Source organism: Cavia porcellus, unplaced genomic scaffold (assembly GCF_034190915.1).
Source record: "Cavia porcellus strain 051 isolate PalLab524CR breed Dunkin Hartley unplaced genomic scaffold, mCavPor4.1 scaffold_1, whole genome shotgun sequence".
Taxonomy (NCBI): Eukaryota; Metazoa; Chordata; class Mammalia; order Rodentia; family Caviidae; genus Cavia; species Cavia porcellus.
In genome coordinates this window covers 197075735-197098831 of record NW_026947484.1, presented here as the reverse complement: position 1 = coordinate 197098831, position 23097 = coordinate 197075735, and the positions used below count along the sequence as shown (strand labels likewise).

General features: G+C 35.9%; 1 protein-coding gene across 1 annotated transcript; it reads right to left on the bottom strand.

The window, feature by feature from the left end:
• Positions 1-1518: 1518 nt before the first annotated feature.
• Positions 1519-20956, bottom strand: LOC100717098 (olfactory receptor 1J21-like). The gene is made up of 3 exons (XM_003470809.2): positions 20469-20956; positions 18359-18367; positions 1519-2458 (listed from the first exon to the last, which is right to left on the bottom strand). Exons 1-3 carry the CDS (start codon positions 20954-20956, stop codon positions 1519-1521), a joined length of 1437 nt encoding a protein of 478 aa, XP_003470857.2.
• Between the last annotated feature and the right edge of the window lie 2141 nt (positions 20957-23097).

The window sequence follows — 23097 nt, the reverse complement described above, 5'->3', positions numbered from 1 at the left end:
ATCTTTTTATATGTTTTTTCAACATTTTTCACAGTGTTAAAGGGGAATTTCCAATAAAATGAGAAAAAAGACTGCTTAATGTTTAAATATCCAGGTGAATTACAGGACGCAGACAAACTCACCTGAATTTCACTTCCACTAAATTTTAGTAGTTTGCTCACGAGCACTATTACTTCACCTCTCTTAGATTTGAATTTCCTTCTCTATGACTAACGCTACAGCTGAAGGGAATATCAATATGGAAATGTTGGACTCAGTAATCAGCTTATCACAATGACATTAAATACCTTTCCTTAAACTCAAGCAATTTCTCGAGGACTAAAGAAAAACACGGTGCTACTTGAGAGAGAGGGTCAGGGAAGTGTCCGTTTTTCTTTTCAAAAAATACAGTTGCATTAACTCTGCTGAAATCCTGCAAGAATTCGGGTGCCTGTATTTCCTGATGTCTTGGCTGGTCGTTATTCAACCCACATCCAGAAAAACTGTACCCTTATCAGAGCAACTTACCGCTCATAATCTTTGTACCTCCTAGAGGGCCACCACAAATCTCCACACTCGCTGTCAGGCATAATACTTCACTGACATGGAAAGGACCTAGAAAGCTCAAGTCAGGTTTCTGCTCACAGTTTAAAACATGTATCTGATCTGTCTGGGTCACTGTCTTGGCCTTTTCCAGAAAGGCATCTCATTCCAGTTTGTGACCAAGGACATTGACTTTGAGAACATAAAAATGCATGCCTGTCTGTAATCTCTTTATAATAGCTAAAAAGTTTTGGAAATGGTAATAAATTTTAAACACCTTGTGAGAGTAGATGAAGGAAAGACTCAGCAATGTTGTTCAGTAGGGAGTAAGATATAAATAGGAAAAATAAATTGGATACTTTATTGCCCTTAGCATGACTAGAGATGATGATAAATTACTATACATGTCTAAAAGCAAGAAAAGGTTTCTGAATTATTTCATACAAAGCAATGGAAAATGCTTGAGGAAATAGATTTGCTTTCTTCCATTGGAATATTGTGCACAGAATGGAAACACCACATAGTACCCAATAAATAGAACTATATTTTTGTGTCAACTAAAAATAAGTGGAAAAGGAGCTAAGAAAAAAATAAAACTAAATTTTCAACTGCTAATGACTAGTGACTAATGAAAATAAATTTCAGGTTCATTAAACATAAAGTCACGGACCTGCCAGAGAATTCTTTTTTACTACCTTGAGTAAAGAAAAAAAAGATCGCTTCTAAAAAAGACTGACATATCTAATAGAAAAAGATGAAAAGTATTGAGTAGACAAACATTGAAAGTGAATTAAAAAGAAAAATACACAGAATGCTACATAAAAACCTTTCCCTAAATGTGAATGTTAGCAACAAAATTAAACAGAGACATAAAGTGTAACTAAGGCTAAAAACTTGTCATAACAAGAGCCAGTAAGACAGAGCAATCCGAGAGGACAGGTTGAACTTGTGGGACTGACAAGCTGTCATGTTTAGTTCACATGAAAGCAGTGCACATCACACTGAAAATATTCCTCTCCTGAGCAGATTTCTCAGAGCTCCTTTCATATCCCGATTCCTCAGACTGTAGATGAAGGGGTTTAGCATGGGTGTGACCACGCTATACAACACAGTCACAATGACATCTTTATCATTAGTGTTATTGGATGAGGGGAAAAAATAAATAGCAATAATTGTTCCATAGTACAGAGAAACAACACAGAGGTGAGAACCACACGTGGACAAGGTTTTGCAGAATCCCTTGACTGAGGGAGCCCTCAGAATGGTGGCCCCAATGTGTCCATAAGACATCACAATGCATATGAATGGCAGAGTTAAGACGACAGTTCCTAGAATGAGGATGACCATCTCATTGATAGTGGAGTCTGAAGTGGACAGCTTGAGTAAGGCAGAGAGGTCACAGAAAAAGTGATGGACAGTGATGATCCTATCAAAAGAGAGAAAGGATAATAGAGTTGTATGCACAAGGGCATTGGCAATGGATAAGACCCAGGACACAATTACTAGCAGGAAGCAGCGTCTCTGGCTCATGATGGTGGTGTAGTGCAGGGGGTGACATATGGCCACATACCTGTCATATGCCATTGAAGTGAGAAGGAAGCTATCAAGACCTGCTAATAGTACAAAAAAATATACCTGAGAAATGCATCCAGCATATGAGATGGACTGACTCTGTGTCAGCATATTCATGAGCATCTTTGGAGCCGTGACTGATGAGAAAGAGATGTCGGTGAGAGCCAAGTGGCTGAGGAAGAAGTACATGGGAGTGTGGAGGTGGGAGTCCAGCCTGATGAGCAGGATGATGAGCAGGTTCCCCAGCACCGTGGTCAGGTACATGACCAGGAACAGGGGGTAGTACATGCCTTGTTCTTCCAGGTGGATGGGGAGCCCCAGGAGGATGAACTCAGACACACTGCTCTGATTATCCCAGTTCATACTCTTTTTCTTCTCTCTCTCACTCTTCCTCTCCCTCTCCTTCCACCTTTCCTCCCTCTCCCTATCCTTCTCTTCTTCTTCTTCTTCTTCTTCTTCTTCTTCTTCTTCTTCTTCTTCTTCTTCTTCTGCTTCTGCTTCTGCTTCTGCTTCTGCTTCTGCTTCTGCTTCTGCTTCTGCTTCTGCTTCTGCTTCTGCTTCTGCTTCCTCTTCATGGACATGAAAAGGGAGATGGAAATGTGAGAAAATGAGAAGCCATTGTGACTCTTCCATAATTGAAACCTGGTTTGGAAATAATCAGTATATGCATGCTAACTCACCCTGAACACACTAAAATGGACTCTCGGTAGCACAGAATGTTGTCAAACTAGAAAACAAATAAGTACCTTTTGAACAAGCTGTGAACACATCACAGTGGTTGTGAGATCACACCAAGTTACACTTTCCTTAGAATTAGAAATTTCTACTCAACATGTTTTTCTTCTCTTACTTCTCTGAGGAAATATTCATGTAATGTGAATAAAATTTATGACTTACCAATTAACACACTGGGTATTTCTCAACTTAAACCAAATCATCATTTTCAAGTCATTACAATACCAGAATATCTTGAATTTCCTAGTCACATCTTTAATCTTCTAAAGAAGACTTTGTTGTCTTTTGGGAAAAAAAATTACATCATCCTATTTTTATAATTCCTAACACAGATTTTACACCAAGAATTTTACCTAGTTACTTTTGTCATATTTGTGACATACCCAGTACATCACTAATACTATATCTTTCTCTTTCTCTTACATGATATTTAGTCTTAAACTTATTCTTGTTTAGAGCAAAGTAATAGATAGTTACACCCCAGTTTGTGTCAGTAGAGATACAAAAATATTACAGATTTTAGAAAAAATCAAAAAGACCTAGTGGCCATTGAACAAAAGCAAAAGAAGTTATGTTTTTGATCTGTCAGAAACCATATGCCAAAATACATTGAAAGAATTTGTTTTTTGTAGGAACTTTGTTTTCCCTATCATCTCAAAATATGGACACTCAAAATAAATTACTTTAACAGAGTTGTTTGCTATACAATGAGGTAAGGATAGATACAATCCAAGGTTATGGAGCATTCACTCAAAAACTTAAAAAAATATAAACTACAAAAAAATGCATACAATCACATACTTAATGTAAATCCTACACCTGCCTTTCCATGGCCTATTAGATGATCCCCACAGACACCTTCAGCATGGGAAACTTTAAGTTTCTCTCTATAAGAAGCAGAATACAGTAGAACAGGTGCTGGCCACAAAGAGCTCAAAGTTCTATAGCAAAGGGCAGAAGAATTATCAGCTCAGAATCTAACAAGGTAGATACACAGATGCATATTTGTTCACAGCTCCTAAAAAACTGATGTGAATTCTGATTTTAAATAGCATGTAGAGGACCTTGAGGGAACTCCCCAAACACCAGGTCCTAATTAGAGACAAAGAGAAAAAATTGCCTCACTATATTTGACTCTTGGGGGAAAAAGTACGCAGTGAAGCAGGCATAAGAGAGCTCACATTTGGAGAGTAATATTAAAGCTAATAGGCAGTTATTACAAACTTCTTACTACAAAACTCCCTATCTTCTGAATTTACCTTGGGGAAAATATGGTTCAGAGTTCATAACAAACCAAGCTGAAGGTGTAGTGTTGGGTCCTGACCTAGATCCCCACGCTCCCAAACGAGTGTACAGCAAAGGCTTAAATAAATGAGACAAAGAGTATGATTTTACAGCTCCAGGAGGATCACCACCCTTCAGCTGAGTTTGAGACTCTGAGGGCTAAGACAAAGAGCTTCTCTGGACTACCCACATTGATTACATCTCCAAACAAAGAAAAGGGATACTGAGGAAAGTGCAGGAAATGTGCAGGAACTTGGGAGTCACTTCAAAGGCTTCTCCAAGTAGTAAATTATGCAAATTTAAGAGAACCCTCTTATCTCCATGATGACTTTCATGGCTGGAGTGACAATGCAGGAGTGAGATGCCTGCAGCTGCAGCCTCTATTTACTTAATTAGTGTTGAAGGCAATGTGTCCTCAGCTGTAGCCTCATCTTGCCTTCTGAGGAATCTCTGGCATCACAGGCCAACACAGGCCTCAGGCAAGACAGGTAATTCACAGGGATTCACTTACCTTGAATCAGCTCTCTGTGCCAGGCAAGGGGCCTAGGCCTAGGACACACTCACAGATAAACAAAGAAAGACAATTAGTTACTTTAAATCCTGCTCAGAGACACTTCATAGTGCTCTTCAGCAGTTAACAGTTTTGCTATTTGAAGTCCTATTCTATTTCAAGATCACTTTCATATCTTCACGCTGTGTGGACAAGGGAACGCATATCTCATCCTCATCACTGGAGCTGGGGAATGAAGTTTGCTTTCTGTAAATCTCAGTTTCTGCAAAAATGCTATGGTGTCAGCATTCTACGCATGCAAGACTCTCACAATATCATAAAACAAATTTGTTTGTTTTCCATTCAGATTTTCATAAAAATTGATCTAAAATTTATTCCTTACATTTCCAGTTCCATTTCTTCAATGACTGGTAGAAAATAAATACCATGCACTCATTACTGAAATGAAGATGGGTGAAAATTTACAAGTGTTGTTAATTGGTTCTGTTTATGTAACATACATCTGTATGTGGAACAGCTACTTGTATGTAGAAATCAGAGGAGACATTTGGACTTCAGAAATGTTTCTCATGGATCAAGTTGATCATCAGTTTCCCTGATCATAACACTGTTTTTGACCTGCTTGTTTTCATAGAGTTCAAGGGTTAACACAATGTTCCTTCTTCCCAAGTCAGAAGAACATCATTGGCACGTCCCTCTTCCCCTATATGAGTGGAGAGAAGAAAAATGTCAGAACTCTGCAAGATTTCTCATTTGATGAAGGTGTGCAAGGAATAATATCTGTTAGAATTAATCAGTGACATTTTTACTTCCTCAGGAACAGAGCGTTTTCTAGACCTCATTTATGTCTTTTTGTTACCTAGTGTTTTTCCTTCTTTCTGAATCCTACTCAAAAAGAGCTCTTGCAAGAATTGGGTGCTGTGTACTCCTGTCATCCCAGCCCTTGCAAGAATCAGGCAGGAGAATCATTTTCAAGTTCAAAACCAGGCTGGGCTACACAGTGAGTCCACGGCCAGCCTGAACTGCATAATGAGACCCTGTCTCAGAAAGACAAATAAACAATCAAACACAGTGCTCTTACAATGGCTTATAATTAATAATACAAAGCACTCACATATGCAGACAAAATGAAATTAAAAAGCAACTAAATAAAATTAATGAATATTTCAGAGAAATTAATTTCAAACAGGCTATTCATGTACAAAAATGGTCAAACCCAGCAATAATCAGGGAAAGACATATTAAACCCTCAATAGGTTCCAGTTGCATATAAACATATGGGAAAATGCATTTTTGAGGATGCTCTTTGAAGACAATAACGAGTGTTAACCAGGAGTCTTAGTCATTTTAACTGTTTGAACAGTGGGATATTACAATTGAACACTGAAAATGAGCATTGCTATGGGCCAAACACTCCAATATCAGATTTATGCCCTCAAGACATTCTATTGACTATAATTTACAAACGTAATCATATATATTTAAGGTAGACATTATCTTTGAGGATATATATATAATTACTACAATCAAGTTAATTACTACACACATTATGTTACATAATTGTGGTAATTCTTTTTTTTTTTCTTTTTTCTAGTACTGGGGATCGAACTCACAACCGCTTCCTTGCAATTGTGGTAATTCTTAATTTCCTTTGCTTAGAAATATTTTAGAATAGGGCTGGGGATTTAGCTCAGTGGCATAAGTGCCTACCTGGCAAGTGCAAGGCTGTGAGTTTGATCCCTGGTACCAAAAAAAATTTTTTTTAATAGTATAAATTTAAAATATCCTTTAAAAAATAATCTGCTTAGCTTTCTGGCTCTCAGAAAGATCAAAAAGGGTTAAGCAAATACTATTCTAGAGAATTTCTTGATATTTCTATGTATTAATACATTTTTAAAAATAAAATGTTAACAATGTTATATATAGTGTTTTGTAATTTTCTACTTCATTTCTTGGAATGTAGTGCACAGATTTTAATAAATGTAAATAAATTTAACAGATGTTAATAAATTCGTGTTGACATCATGATCACTTAAGGATATGATAAATATTTATTTCTTGTCCTTATTCCCTGCCCATATGTCCCATTCTCCTCACCTCCTTATTCACTTAAGTATATCAATAATAATCTCCCATCTATTTTTAGGTTCCCTTTTTTAGATTCTATGTGTTAGGAAAAACCTGTGATACCTTTCTTTCTGAGTCGGGATTATTTCACTTAACATGATCCTGTCAATGACATAATTTAATTTTTCTTAATGATTGAATAATAATTTATTGTGTAGGTATATGACATCTTCTTTATTCATTCATTTGCTGATAAGCATCTTTGTTGGCCCCACATCTTAGCTGTTGTGTGACACAGTAAACATGAGTATGCAACTATCCCTGTGTGTACTCTTTGGCTACATACATAAAGAATGGTATAGCTAGGTCATACGGGAGATCTATTTTTGTTTTTTTGCAGAATTTCTATAATGATTTGCATTACAGCTGTCTGGATGTAATAATTTATATTCCTATTAGCTGTGTATAACAGTTCTTTTTTCTTGTATGCTTGACAACATTCATTATTTTCCTTCATAATAGCAATTTGTCCTGGAGTGGGGTGGAATCTCAAAGTAGTTTCTATTTGCAATTCCCTAATGGTTAAATTGTTTTATATAATTTTTTGAGTTGTTTCCAAGATTTATGTATTCCTGTTGCTGTGCTGTTATAAACATGGGTGCAGACTTCCCCCTCCCTACACTCAAAGACCAATTTCAAATTAGACATTTGAGATGAATGTGCAATTCTCAGATAAAGAAATTCAAACAGAAAACAAATGTATGAAAAAGTTTTCAACATTATTGGTCATTTAAGAGAGATGAAAATTAACTGAGATTCTATCTCCTTCCAGAAAGAATGGTTATCATCAAAAAATAAATCAATAACAAATGCTGGAGAGGCTGTGGGGAAAAAGGAACACTTTTCGGTTGGTGGTCTAGGCTGTTGCAACCACTATAGAAATCAGTGTGGAGATTCCTCAGAAAACTGGGATTAGAGGTCCCATTCAACCCAGTATTCTCTTTCTTGGAATATTCCAAGAAAAATTAAAAACATCATACCACAGTGATACATGCACACCCATGTTTATAGCAGCACAATTTATAGTAATTAAATCTTAGAAACAACCCAAATGCCCATCAACTGAAGAATGGATTAAAAAAAAGATGTAGTCTTTTTATGCAATGAAGTACTACTCAGTCATAAAGAACAATAAAACTGGAACTTCTATAGGGAAATGGATGCAACTAAAGAGCATATTCATAAGTGAAATGAAGGAGAATTACATGTCTAAAGATTGTATTTTCTCCCTTGTGTGAGAAATTGAAAGCGGAAATAAAGTCCAAAATGTACAATAGATATTTGTGAAACGGGAAGAAACCATTCAAAAGGAAAGAGGAATTGGGGTGGGAGAAAAGGGAAAAGAAGGGAATGAAAAGGAAAAAACCTCAAGATAGTTAAGATAGTTGTGCTATTAGTTTCTCTTAGTTCATTGAGAAGAAAGGTTTGTGTTAATATTGTTGGGAGAAATTTTCATGCTCATGTCTTCTACTCTGAGTAACTACTTTGCAGATAAAAATATGCAATACATGGGTAGATGGTTTTCCTGGCACCATTATTTAAAAGGCTTTCTTTACTTCTACGTATGTTTCTGTCTTTTTTGATAATATCAGATGGCTATTGTGTGTGATTTTTGTGTGCTTTATTCTAGTCCCTCGCTCTTTTTTTTTAGTATCATGCTGTTTTTGTCACTACATCTCTGTAGTACAATTTAAAATTGGATATTATGACGTCTGCAGTCATGCTCTTGGATTTTAAATATTATTTAAGCAGAAAAAGAAAAAGGGTACAAGTTATACAGAATATCAGAAAAAATATACAGTAGGAAATCACTAGTTAATAGATTACATATTGTCATCTTAGAAATAGTTGTTCAAGTTACAAAATTAAAGCATAGAAAGTACACATTCAAACAGTGAGACTGCAAACAGTTCTGTTCAATGATCCAACAAAACTTAGTAATATGGTTATCTATCTTATATTTTTAAATATATGTGCAGTTACATCCTTTACAGCACTTTCTTTTCCTCTATTTTTTACAATGACAATTACACATTTTGGGTTTTATTATGCCCACAGTTCTTATTACATTTTTGAAGAGAATAAAACCAAACGTGACATAAGAAAACAGAGTCAGTCAAATCAAAAGGATGGACATAATACATAATGTAAAAACAAAATACAAGGTGATCAACAATGGTTACCATAATGCCTCTTGCTATCTTAAAAAGAATTGCCTATATCATCAGTTATAATAAAATTGAACAAAACAATAAAGAACAAAACCAATAAAACCAAAACATTGGAGACATTACAGGAATTCAAAAGAAGATAATAGTCAAACCAGAACGGGCATCGTAGTGAATCTTATGGTCTTCACAGTTGTTGCCTATACTCTCAAACTTGGTACTATCAAGCAAAACAGAATAGAGGAAAATCAGTCAAAACAAGATGGTGAGAGCAATACAGGGTCTCAAATGAAATTAATAGGAGATCAAAGCGGGATACTATAATATACCCTGCTATATTTTATTTATTTTTTCCCTTAATTAAAAAGATAAAAATAGCGGATCTGGGGCACCTGCATCGGCCTCCCCGTGTGTCTGAAGGACTGTGGATAGCTCAGCAAGCAGGGGGGATCACAGGTTCCAGAGGCGCCGCGGCCGGTGGTGAGTGCTCGGTGCACTCTGTCCAAATTCCAGACTGTTTGGGACCCTCCAGGTTTCCGGGTGCAGTGGAGTGGAGAGGTGGGTTTGGGGCCTCTGCATCCGCCTCCCCATCCCAGCTGCACTTGGAGAACTGTGGAGCTTCCAACAAGTGGGCGGGCGCATGCTATCCCCTGAGCCCAGCCTGTTTGGGACTCACACGCCTCACCATCGGTGTGCGGAGGAGGGGCTGGGTGGATCTGGGGCACCTGCATCAGCCTCCCCGTATGTCTGGAGGACTGGGGATATCTCAGCAAGCAAGGGAGGATCGCAGGTTCCAGAGGCAGGTTCCAGAGGCCAGTGGTGAGTGCTCAGCACACTCTGCCCAAAGCCCAGACTGTTTGGGACCCTCCAGGCTTCCAGGTGCAGTGAAGTGGAGAGGCGGGTTTGAGGAGGCTACATCTGCCTCCACATCCCAGCTGCGCTTGGAGAGCTGTGGAGCTTCCAAAGGGCAGGTGGGCGCACAGTGTCCCTGAGGCCCAGCTTATCTGGAACTTCAGAGTTCTGAACAGGCAGAGGAGGGCCATTGGTTCTGCAGGCCCAGAGGCTTGGGTTAACAGGGTGCCAGAGTCTCAGTAGCTGCAAACATAGAAGGGGATTTTCAACAGACCCTGAGGAAGCTTTCAAATAACACTTGAAACACAGAAATATAGGAAAATGACAAAATGAAAGACTAAATTACAACCTCAAACCTCCAGCCCATCTCAAGAAACCCTAGGAGCAATGTATATAGAAGAAAATATATGCCATTCACCTCAAATGTCAGACACAATAGCTACTGAAATTAACAAGCAACTCCAGGAAGCTTTAAAGAAATTCAAACTCGAAATGATCTCCCAGGTAAAAGACGAAATGATACAAGAAATGAAAGAGATTCTGAATATATCTAAAGAAAACACAGATAAAAAATTGGAGGAACTAAACAAAAAGATAGAATCCCTAGACGAGCAACATAAGAAACAAACAGAATACATAATGCAGATGCACAGAGATATACAGGAAATAAAAAACACCACTGAAACTTGTAAAAACCACCTTAATGAAAGTGAAGATAGAATTTCAGACCTTGAAGACAATATTGCAGCTAGTGAAAAGGAAAGGAAAGATCTTTTAAAAATAACAAAAAATCAGGAAACAACAATTCAACAACTGCAAGATGATACAAAGAAAAATAACATAAGAATGATAGGGATTAATGAAAAAGAAGGAGACAACATAAAGGATGTCAAGAGGATATTTAGAGAAGTAATAGCTGAAAATTTCCCAAGCATGAGATCAGAAACTGACATCAGGATCAGTGAAGCACATAGAACTCCAAATAGTCATAACCAAAATAAAACTACACCCAGACATATAATAATCACCATCCCAGAAATCCAGCACAAGAATAGATTATTAAAAGCTGTCATAGAGAAAAGACAGATCACTTATAAAGGAAAACCTATCAGAATCACAGCAGACTAATCAGCACAAATGATAAAGTCAAGAAGAGCATGGAGTGAAGTATTCCAGATCCTAAAGCAAAATGATTTCCAACCTAGACTGATGTATCCTGAAAAACTATCATTCAAAATAGATGGTGCAATATGATACTTCCATGACAAAGAACAGCTGAAGAACTTCATGAACACCAAACCAACCCTGCAAAAAATATTGAAAGACAGTTTAGATACACAAAGGAAAAAACCACTAAGCAAAGCAGATACTTAAACAGAACAGAAAGATAAAGATGTAACAGCAGAGAGATAACATGTCAACAATAAACCAGCATTTAACAGTAATAACCATTAATGTAAATGGTCTCAATGCACCAATCAAAAGAAATAGACTAGCAGAATGGATCAAGAAACAAAATCCAACCATATGCTGTTTACAGGAAACCCATCTAACACAGAAGGATACTGAAAGTCAAAGGATGGAAAAAAATACTTCATGCAGCAGAAATCCAAAAAAAGGCAGGAGTAACCATTCTGTTTGCAGACAACGTGAACTTTAAACCAACAATGACCATAAAGGACAAAGAAGGTCACTACATACTCGTAAGGGGAAAACTCCAAGAGGAAGAGATAACTATCTTAAATATATATGCACCAAACTCCAAAGCACCCAGTTATATAAAACAACTATTAACAGAAATGAAAACTCAAATTATCAGTAACACAATTGTAACAGGGGACCTCAATATGCCATTGACACCAAGGGACAGATCAACCAGACAGAAAATGAACAAAGAAATAATGGAACTGAATCGCACCTGCGAACAAATGGATTTGATAGACATATACAGAATGTTCCACCCAACAACATCAGAATACACATTCTTCTCAGCAGTACATGGATCATTCTCTAAAATAGACCATATATTAGCTCACAGAACATATTTACACAAATGCAAAAGAGTTGAAATCATCCCTTGCATGTTATCGGATCATAGCACTCTGAAATTAGAAATTAATGATAAAAGATACTGCAAAAATCTCGCCAACACATGGAAACTGAATAACACACTCTTAAGTAATCAGTGGGTCACAGAAGAAATTAAACAATACCTAAAAGAAAATGAAAATGCAGATACAACTTACCGGAATTTGTGGGATACAATGAAAGCCGTCCTCAGAGGAAAATTTATTGCACTGAGTTCCCACATCAGGAAAACAGAACGAATACAAATAAATAACTTGATGCTACACCTCAAACAGCTAGAAAAAGAAGAACAAGTCAAGCCCAAAGCCAAAAGAAGAGAGGAAATTATAAAAATCAGAGCAGAAATCAATGCAATAGAGACTAAGAAAACAATTCAAAGAATCAATGAATCAAAGAGTTGGTTCTTTGAAAGAATAAATAAATTGATAAGCCCCTAGCCAACCTTATTTAAAAAAGGGAAGAAAAAGCTCAAATTCATGCAATAAGAAATGAAAACGGTGAAATCACTACAGACCCAATAGAAATGCAGAAGATCATCAACACCTATTTCGAAAACCTCTACTCTCCAAAGTTTGATAACACAGGAGAAATAGACAGATTCTTAGAAACATATGAAGTACCAAAGCTAGATCAGGAGGATGTAAAACTGTTGAATAACCCAATCTCTGCTAATGAAATTGAAAATGTAATTAAGTCCTTACCTACAAAGAAGAGCCCATGCCCAGATGGATTCACTGGAGAATTCTACAAGAAATACAAAGAAGACCTAATGCCGACACTCCTCAAACTATTTAATGAAATTGAAAGGGAATCCTTCCTAAGTCATTCCTGGAAGCAAATATTACTCTAGTAACCAAACCTGAGAAAGACCCAACTAAAAAAGAGAACTCCCTAATGACCAATCTCCCTAATGAACACAGATGCAAAAATCCTCAATAAAATATTGGCAAATAGGATCCAGCAAATCATCAAGAAGATTATACACCATGACCAAGTGGGATTCATCCCAGGAATGCAAGGATGGTTCAACATGCGTAAATCAATAAATGTAATCCACCATATCAATAAAGCCAAAAGTAAGAATCACATGGTCATTTCTATAGATGCAGAAAAAGCCTTCGATAAGGTCGAACATTTATTCATGATAAGAACTTTACAGAAAATTGGAATAGATGGTCTTTACCTCAATATAATAAAGGCCATATATGACAAACCAACAGCCAGCATCATACTAAATGGCCAAAAATTGAAAGCCTTTACTTTAAAATCGGGCACAAGACAAGGATGTCCTTTATCCCCACTCCTATTTAATATAGTACTGGAATTACCAGCCAGAGCAATTAGGCAAGAGAGACAAATAAAAGGGGTAAAGACAGGAAAAAAAGAAGTTGAATTATCATTGTTTGCAGATGATATGATACTCTACATAGAAGACCCCCTAAACTCCATTGAAAGACTCGTAGATACAATAAATGAATTCAGTAATGTGGCTGGATACAAAATCAATACTCAGAAATCAATAGCATTCCTATACACGAACAACAAAATCACAGAGAGGGAAATAAGAGAAACTACACTCTTCACATTAGCAAGCAAAAAAAATGAAATATTTAGGAATTACTCTTACAAAAGAAGTGAAAGAATTATACAGTGAAAATTATAGTACACTGAAAAATGAAATTGAAGATGATCTCAGAAAATGGAAAGACATCCCTTGCTCATGGATAGGAAGAACAAACATTGTGAAAATGGGCATTCTCCCAAAACTGTTATACAGATTCAATGCAATCCCAATAGAAATACCATCAACATACCTTATAGATCTAGAGAAATCACTCCTAAATTTCATCTGGAACCAGAAGAGACCTAGAATAGCAAAGGCAATTCTAAGCAGGAAAGACAAAGCAGGAGGCATCACAATCCCTGACTTGAAGTTATACTACAAAGCAACAGTAGTAAAATCAACATGGTATTGGAATCAAAACAGAGCCAAAGATCAATGGAATAGATTATAAGACACAACCACAACTACAAACACACTCAACCACCTTATCTTTGATAAACGAGCCAAGCAGGTTCATTGGAAGAACGACAGTCTCTTTAATAAATGGTGCTGGAAAAACTGGCTCTCCATTTGCCAAAAACTAAAGCTAGACCCATGTCTATCACCATGTACTAAATTAAAATCTAAATGGGTCAAAGATCTGAATATTAAAACAAAAACACTAAATCTATTGGAAGACAAATTGGGTAGAAACCTTGAAGACATAGGAGGAGGTAGAGAATTCATGAACAGGACTCAAACCGCACGGGAAATACTTCCCAGAAGCAATAGCTGGGACCACTTCTTATTAAAAAGTTTCTGCATGTCAAAACAAATCTCCAGCATGGTAAAAAGAAAACCCACAAACTGGGAAAAGATTTTAGTGAACTCTCTCTCAGACAAGAGACTCTTGCCTAAAGCATATAAAGAATTAAAAAAAACTCAGACCCCCAAAATTCAAAGATCCAATCCAAAAATGGGCATCTGAGATGAATACGCACTTCTCAGATGAAGAAATGCAAATGGCAAATAAATACATGAAAAAGTGTTCATCATCATTAGTCATTAGAGAAATGCAAATTAAAACCACACTGAGATACCATCTCACTCCTGAAAGAATGGCCAGGATCAAGAAAACCAACCACAACAAATGCTGGAGAGGCTGTGGGGAAAAAGGAACTCTCCTACACTGTTAGTGGGAGTGTAGACTGGTGCAGCCTTTGTGGAGGTCAGTCTGGAGATTTCTCAAAAAGCTGGGATTGGAAGTCCCATTTATTCCAGCTATTCCACTTCTAGGCATATTCCCAGAAGAACTGAAAGCATCATACCACAGTGATATATGTGCACCTATGTTTATAGCAGCACAATTTGTAATCGCCAGATCTTGGAAATAACCCAAGTGTCCATCAACTGAGGAATGGATAAAAAAAAGTTGTGGTATTTCTATACAATGGAGTATTATTCAGCTATAAAGAAGGATCACATTGAGATATTTATCAATAAATGGGCGCAGCTTGAGACCATACTCATAAGTGAAATAAATCAATCTCGCACGTATGAATACCGAATAGTTTCCCTAATGTAAGTGATGATTCAAATATATAAAAATATGTGGTAATCATGATTCCCCACTATGTGGCCTTGAAGCCTTATAAAGTTTTCACTTATTAATTGGAAAGGCTTTATTCTGGGCTTCTTGATATGGAAATACTTGAAGTTATAGTATATGAAGTTTTATTCAAATATTTCAAGGAAAAAGACACTATGGTAACTACTATTAAGTCGGGTTATTTGGTGGTGAACCACTAGGTTGCTGAAACAGTCATGCTTTGACCTGTATTGTTATATTGTTATGTCCTGTTTTATCTCAATCTCTGCCTTATTCATTAAAAAATTATTTAGTTATTTTTTATGTTTTTTTAATTAAGGGGAAAATTTTTTAAAATTAGCAGGGTATATAATAGTAACTTTTTTGATTTCCTATTAACTTGTTTTGAAGTCCTGTAATACTCCCACTATCTTGTTTTGACTGATTAGACTCTGTTTCATTCTGTATGACAGTATCAAGTTTGAGGGTATAGGCAACTACTTTGAAGGCAATAAGATTCACTAAGATGCCCATTCTGGTTTGACTATTGTCTCCTTTAGAAGTCCTGTAATGTTTACAATGCTTAAGTTTTATTGGTCTTGTTCTCTACTGTTTTGTTCAACTTTATAATATCTAATGAGATAGACAATTCTTTTTAAGGAAACAAGAGACATTGTTGATAACCATTGTTGATAACCTTGTACTCTGTTTTACATCATGTGCTATGTCTATCCTTGGTTTTGACTGACAGCTTTGTTTTGCCATATTTGACTTTATTCTCTCCTCCCCCCCCCCAAAAAAAGTAATAAGAACTAAGGAGTAATAAAACTCAAAATGTGTAAATTTTGTTGTAAAAAAGAGAGGGAAAAAAAAGATCTCTAAAGGATACAACAGCAACAGTGTTTAGGGGTGTTAAATAGCTGACCATATTAATGTTTTTGGTTGGATCATTGAACACAACTGTTTGCAGTCTCACTGTTTAAATGTCCACTTTGTATGCTTTGATACTGTGATTTGAGCAACTATCTCTAAGATGATAATATGTAATCTATTAACTGGTGATTTCTTACTGGTTTTTTTTTGTAGTTCTGTATTACTTGTACCCTTACACTGCTTTGTTTTGTTTTTTCTCTTTTTCCTTTTAAATAAAATTTTTTAAAAAATGTGATACTTGTCTTTTCGGTACCGGCCTACTTAACTAATGGAACTAATACCCATTTCCATCCATCATCGTGCAAAACACATAGTTTTGTTCTTTATGACTGTATGATTTTATTATGCATACATATCACATTTTGTGTGTCATTGATTTGGCAACAAATACCTAAGATGATTTCATAACTTGGCTACTGTGAACTGTGCTGCAATAAACATCTCTATACTCTGTGTTGATTTTGATAATATATTTCTAGGTGCAATGTTTATTGTACAAAAGAGGGTCTCTATTAGTTACTTTGTATACATTAAACTTATGTAACCTGAACTTCATACACTTTTCTCGACCAGACAGAGCTCAAACTCACACCCTATTTAATCCTCAGATGGAGACTCATGTCTAGCCCCAGCTATGTATTTGGTGTGTTAACCTAAGATAATAGCTCTGTTAAAACATGATGATTGAAACATTTTACATGTCAACATGTAAATAAACCTTAATTCATAAAACTCAGTTTCTTAAGTAATGAAAACCTAAAATCAAAAGCACAAGAAATCCCATGAAAAACATTGTTTCCAGTTTATTTGTGTAATGTGAATAAAGATTATTTTAATATTTTAAAGATCCTTGTTGTTTTAACTAATGTGCAATTATACCCAACATAATTACATACCATTAAAAAATAACATTTAAGACAAAAGGAGGATCACATGAACAAAAGACATTTGACTTGGCTGTATGAGTATTTACCTTTGGAAGATAGCTGGGATCCAAAAGTTAATGCACAGAAACATACATATATTAGTAAATTTGATGAGGATGTCAATAAACAACCCAGAAAAATAAGGATACTAATGCAGACTTTTAATACAGAAATGGGAATCTTTGGGGGAAAACAAAATAATTTTAAAATGGAAACATCGATAGATCAGAATTTAAAATTCAGTGCAAAGCATAAGCAGAAGGCTTCATCAAACAGAAGACAGAATCCCAGAGCATAAAGACAAATTAGATGAATGTTTACATTCAGCCAACAATAAAGAAAAATAAGATAATATGAAAAATCCAAAAGGCCACTGACATACGGTTTACAAACCTAATTTGGGATTCTTTGGCACACAAGTAGGGTTTGAAATTTGGACTACTGACATAGAAATTATGTTCATGAAAATTATGGAAGAAGATCTTTGAAATCTTGACGTACATAATGGTCATCTAGGTACTGGACATAGAAACTCAGACACAACCACAAGCGAACGTCTCAATATATATTGTTGAAATATCAAGCAGAAGAAAAAGAGGAAGTAAGGGAAAAGCAAGTAAGGAAGGAAAGAAGCAAGATTAAAAGCTGCAAAACACCAACAGGCAAACGTATCCAAATAATATATCTCTTGGCTGAAACTTTAAAAGCCAGAAGACCATGAAATAACATCTTTAAAGCCATGCATGAAAATAACTCCCAAAGTACATTACTATAGACAGAAACTATCACACACAATTGAAGATGAAATAAGATCTTCCAAGATAATTGAAGGGAAAAAAAATCTACAAGAGAAGCAGAAACTAAAGGATTTCATGACAACTAAGGCAACAGGCAACACTTCAGAACATACAGAAAAGAAATATATTTATGTATTCCGATCCAGAAGACTCAAGCAAGATCGGGTTTTTCACCTTTCCAGGTCTTATAACCCAGTAATTCTGGTATATTGTTTTCAGAATCTCTTATTATACACAAAAGATGTAATTGTATCAAATGTTTGTAGCAGCATTGCTCATTGGGGCAAAATGCTGAAAGGAAAAGAAAGAGGGAAAGAACAGGGAGAGAGAGGAGAGCAGAATGAGAAGAAAGACAAAGAGAGACAGAAAGAAAGAAAAGAAAAGAAAAAAGAAAGGAAGGGAGGACAGAAGTAGAAAAAAGAGAACAAAAAGGGAAATGATCTTTGAAAATCATGCAGGTAAATGTGTTATATTTTTCCAGAAGAATATAAAATATAGATAGAGATCACAAGAACAATAGTAGACCATAAGAACAAAATGTAGCAAAATAAATAGTCTTGATTCATTTAAATGAGGTTCTGGAGCACAAAAGATCAAAGAATCAATGCAGAAGCATTGAAATTTCAATGAAAACTGAGAGAACACTCAAAATACTCATGACCCCGGTAACTTTAAGAAAATACAGTTGAGAAAGGACCGAAGCAACTTAAACAGTTTTGTTGTAATTTCAAACTAGAGGATTTTTAGTGAGTATTTCTTTTAATATTATAATTTAAAATCTGTTCTCATTTCTCACATATGAAGACATACATATTTAAAGCTACAACACAATATCTATACACACATATATTTAAACAATGTGTTATATAAATCTTTTTATATGTTTTTTCAACATTTTCACAGTGTTAAAGGGGAATTTCCAATAAAATCAGAAAAAAAGACTGCCAAATTTTTAAATATCCAAGTGAATTACAGGACGCAGACAAACCCACCTGAATTTCACTTCCACTAAATTTTAGTAATTTGCTCACAAGCACTACTTACTCCACCTCTCTTAGATTTGAATTTCCTTCTGTATGACTAATGCTACAGCTGAAGGGAATATCAATATGGAAATGTTGGACTCAGTAATCAGCTTATCACAATGACATTAAATACCTTTCCTTAAACTCAAGCAATTTCTCGAGGACTAAAGAAAAACACGGTGCTACTTGAGAGAGAGGGTCAGGGAAGTGTCCATTTTTCTTTTCAAAAAATACAGTTGCATTAACTCTGCTGAAATCCTGCAAGAATTCGAGTGCCTGTATTTCCTGATGTCTTGGCTGGTCGTTATTCAACCCACATCCAGAAAAACTGCACCCTTATCAGAGCAACTTACCGCTCATAATCTTTGTACCTCCTGGAGGGCCACCACAAATCTCCACACTCGCTGTCAGGCATAATACTTCACTGACATGGAAAGGACCTAGAAAGTTCAAGTCAGGTTTCTGCTCACAGTTTAAAACATGTATCTGATCTGTCTGGGTCACTGTCTTGGCCTTTTCCAGAAAGGCATCTCATTCCAGTTTGTGACCAGGGACATTGACCTTGAGAATATAAAAATGCATGCCTGTCTGTAATCTCTTTATAATAGCTAAAAAGTTTTGGAAATGGTAATAAATTTTAAAAACCTTGTGAGAGTAGGTGAACAGGGACTCAAAATGTTGTTCAGTGGGGAGTAAGTTATAAATAGGAAAAATAAATTCTGATACTTTAGTGCACTTAGCATAACTAGAGATGACAATAAAATACCATACATGTCTAAAATGCAAGTAAAGGTTTCTGAATTATTTCACACAAAGCAGTGAGGAAACAGATTTTCTTTCCACCACGTGAACATTGTGCACTGTCATCACATAGTACCAATAAATAGAACTACAACTAAAACTAAGTGATAAAGGAGCTAAGAACAAAAATAAAACTAGGATTTTAAGTACAGTGACTAATGAAAATAAATTTCAGGTTACTACAAGATTAAAAATAAAGCCACAGACCTGCAAGAGAATTATTTTTATTACCTTGAGAAAAGGAAAAAAAAGGTTATTTTTTTTAAAAGACTGAAAAATTGAATAGAAAAGATTAACACAATTACTAGATAAAGATTGAACATGTGTAGGATAAAAATTATGTAAAAAGAAAAAATACACAGAATACTATATAAAAACCTTTCCCTAAACTTGAATGTCAACAAGAAAATTAAACAGAGACGTAAAGTATAACGAAAGCTGAAAACTTTCTGTCACAAGAGTAAGATTCAGCAATGCAGAGAGGAAAGCATGCACTTGTGGGACTCACAAGCTGTCATGTTTAGTTCTGACAAAAGCAATGCACATCACACTGAAAATATTCCTCTACTGAGCAGATTTCTCAGAGCTCCTTTCATATCCCGATTCCTCAGACTGTAGATAAAAGGGTTTAGCATGGGTGTGACCACGTTATACAACACAGTCACAATGACATCTTTGTCCTTAGTATTACTAGATGAAGGTAAAAAATAAATGGCAATAATTGCTCCATAGTAGAGAGAAACAACACAGAGATGAGAACCACATGTGGACAAGGCTTTGCAGATTCCCTTAACTGAAGGAGCCCTCAGAATGGTCACCCCGATGTGCCCATAAGACATCACAATGCATATGAATGGCAAAGTTATGACCATGGTCCCCACTATGAGAATGACCATCTCATTGACAGTGGTGTCTGAACTGGACAGCTTGAATAAGGCAGAGAGGTCACAGAAAAAGTGGTGGACAGTGTTGTCTCTAGCAAAGGAGAGAAAGGATAATAGAATTGTATGCACAAGGGCATTGGCAATGGATAAGACCCAGGACACAATTACTAGCAGGAAGCAGCGTCTCTGGCTCATGATGTTGGTGTAGTGCAGGGGGTGACATATGGCCACATACCTGTCATATGCCATTGAAGTGAGAAGGAAGCTGTCAAGACCTGCAAACAATGCAAAAAAATATGACTGGGAAATGCACCCGGCATATGAGATGGTTTGCTTCTGAGTCAGCATATTCATGAGCATCTTTGGGGCTGTGACTGATGAGAAAGAGATGTCAGTGAGAGCCAGGTGGCTGAGGAAGAAGTACATGGGGGTGTGGAGGCGGGCGTCCAGCCTGATGAGCAGGATGATGAGCAGGTTCCCCAGCACTGTGGTCAGGTACGTGACCAGGAACACAGCGTAGTACAAGCCTTGTTCTTCCGGCTGGATGGGGAGCCCCAGGAGGATGAACTCAGACACACTGCTCTGATTATCCCAGTTCATACTCCTCCTTGTCATCTCCTTTCCCTCCTTTTCTTTCTCTTCTTTCTTCTTCCTCCTCTTTTTCTGGACATGAAAAGGGAGATGGAAATGTGAAAAAATAAATTACTGTGACTTTTCCATAATAAACACCTGGTTTTGAACTATCAGTTCTTGTGTTTTAACCTAAACATAAACTAATGGGTTTAGTGTTGACAAAAGATACTAGCTACCTAAAAACCAACTAAATATTTTTGATAAGCCATGAATAAACATCATAATGATTATTATCAGAGTACAACAAGCTCCATTTGAGGAGGTCAGGAATTCATGATGAAAATTTGAGATGGTGTGTTTGGGACCACACCTTACCAGTAAGTAGTTAGCAGAAAAACTTCTAGATGATATGTAATGCTATGGGGAGATCTTTTAACCTTTTTCAGTCCTGTCGATCACACTTTGGTTGGTATTTATTTGCCTGAACTGGATCAAAATAAGAGAATGTAGTTCATGTCTTTGAAACTGCAAATATTAGAATCTGGAAATCTGGTGGACTTGAGGCAAGGCTATTAAGGTAATGAACCTATATGAATAATGTAAACTACTTAATGGTATACCTTATTACATCCCTTGGTTATTTCTTTAAGAAAACTGTTTTCCCACTCAACATTTACATTCTTCTCTTACTTTTCTAAGGAATTGTCATATGTCTAAAATGTCTCCTTAAAGGTAACACAGTCTGTATTCCTTCAACTCAAACCAAATCACTTAATTAAACTTCTTAGAACATCAAAATTCTTGACTTTGGCTTTGCCAAAGATTTTCTGTCTTCTAGCAAAAAGAGATAATATGTTCTTTTTATGATTGCAACTATAATTTTAATACCAAGAATTCTTATCTAGTATATTTTTGTTATCTATCATTTCCTACATATCATGAATCTTATCTTCCTTCTCTTTTTCTCATTGCTTTTTTTCTTAGACATAACTGTGTGAGTGATAATAAACGAACAGGAAAAGAACATGATTGCTGCTAAGAAATACAGCTCATTGTTTACAAGACTTATACAGACTGAAGAGATGTGAGCTTTGAAGCTGAGATGTCTCACTACCTGCCCAATCATTTATTTGGGGAATGAAATAAAGTTTGCATGAATATACCCCTTATCCTAACTTCACTGAAAATATCTTAAAACCCATACATTCTTTATCCCACTACATTAAATCCTGTTATGTGGTATTATAATATGATATGGATTATATATTCACTTATGATATTCATTACTATGTCATTAAGGATCAGTTTCTCACAACAAAATTGGTAACTGGTTACCTGCTTAACATGTAGATGGTTTCCAATTGCATTATTGCTTTTTTGAACAATATTACAGCAAGCAATATTTTTCTCCTGCCATTTTGAACAAAAGTATATATGCTTATAGGCTTAATTCCTAGAAATAAAATGGTAAGGACTGTATGTTCATGGTTTTGATAGATTTTCAAATTGCAAGAGGCTAAATTGTAAAGAAAGCTCATTTGTATGTGCTCTTTGAGAAGGGTCATGAGTTAGTACATTTGAGTAACAGAAATAACTCAAGACCGTGATCAGCCAGAAAAATCAGGAACCCAGAATAATAACATCTTCTCAGATGTAAAAAAAAAAGTGCTTTTACCTATTCTAGAACACATAAGAAATACACATAAGAAAAAAAGATATAAGTAAAGAAGTAAGTAAAGTTTCAAATAGCTTACTGGAAATTATAGCCAGGCAAAAGTATCAGCAGGCATCTGGCTAGGTAATTTTTGTAGTATTAAGTACTTATTAATAGATCATTAGACCTACATTGTGGCATCAGACATTAAGAAATACATATTTAGTATGTGATTTCCAGAAAAAGCCAAGATCTAATGGAAGTTTAAAGATAAACAAATGGAGGAATGTTTTTTCACCTGTCAGAAATTTCTTTCTCTCTGTGATCTCAAAATATGGATACTCAGGTCAAAATAAATTATCTTGATGGAGTTGTTTGTCATACTGTGGAATAGAGAGAATCTAAGATTCTTCTACAGCATACACTGAGCATACAAACTTTTTAAAAGCCATATAATCACATTGCTTAATGTAAATCCTACTCATGTTCTGACAAAGTCCATTGGCTGACCAGC

Bases quoted from the DNA above. Each gene is read 5' to 3' on its own strand.
- LOC100717098 (XM_003470809.2), bottom strand. From the start codon at position 20,956: ATGAACTGGGATAATCAGAGCAGTGTGTCTGAGTTCATCCTCCTGGGG.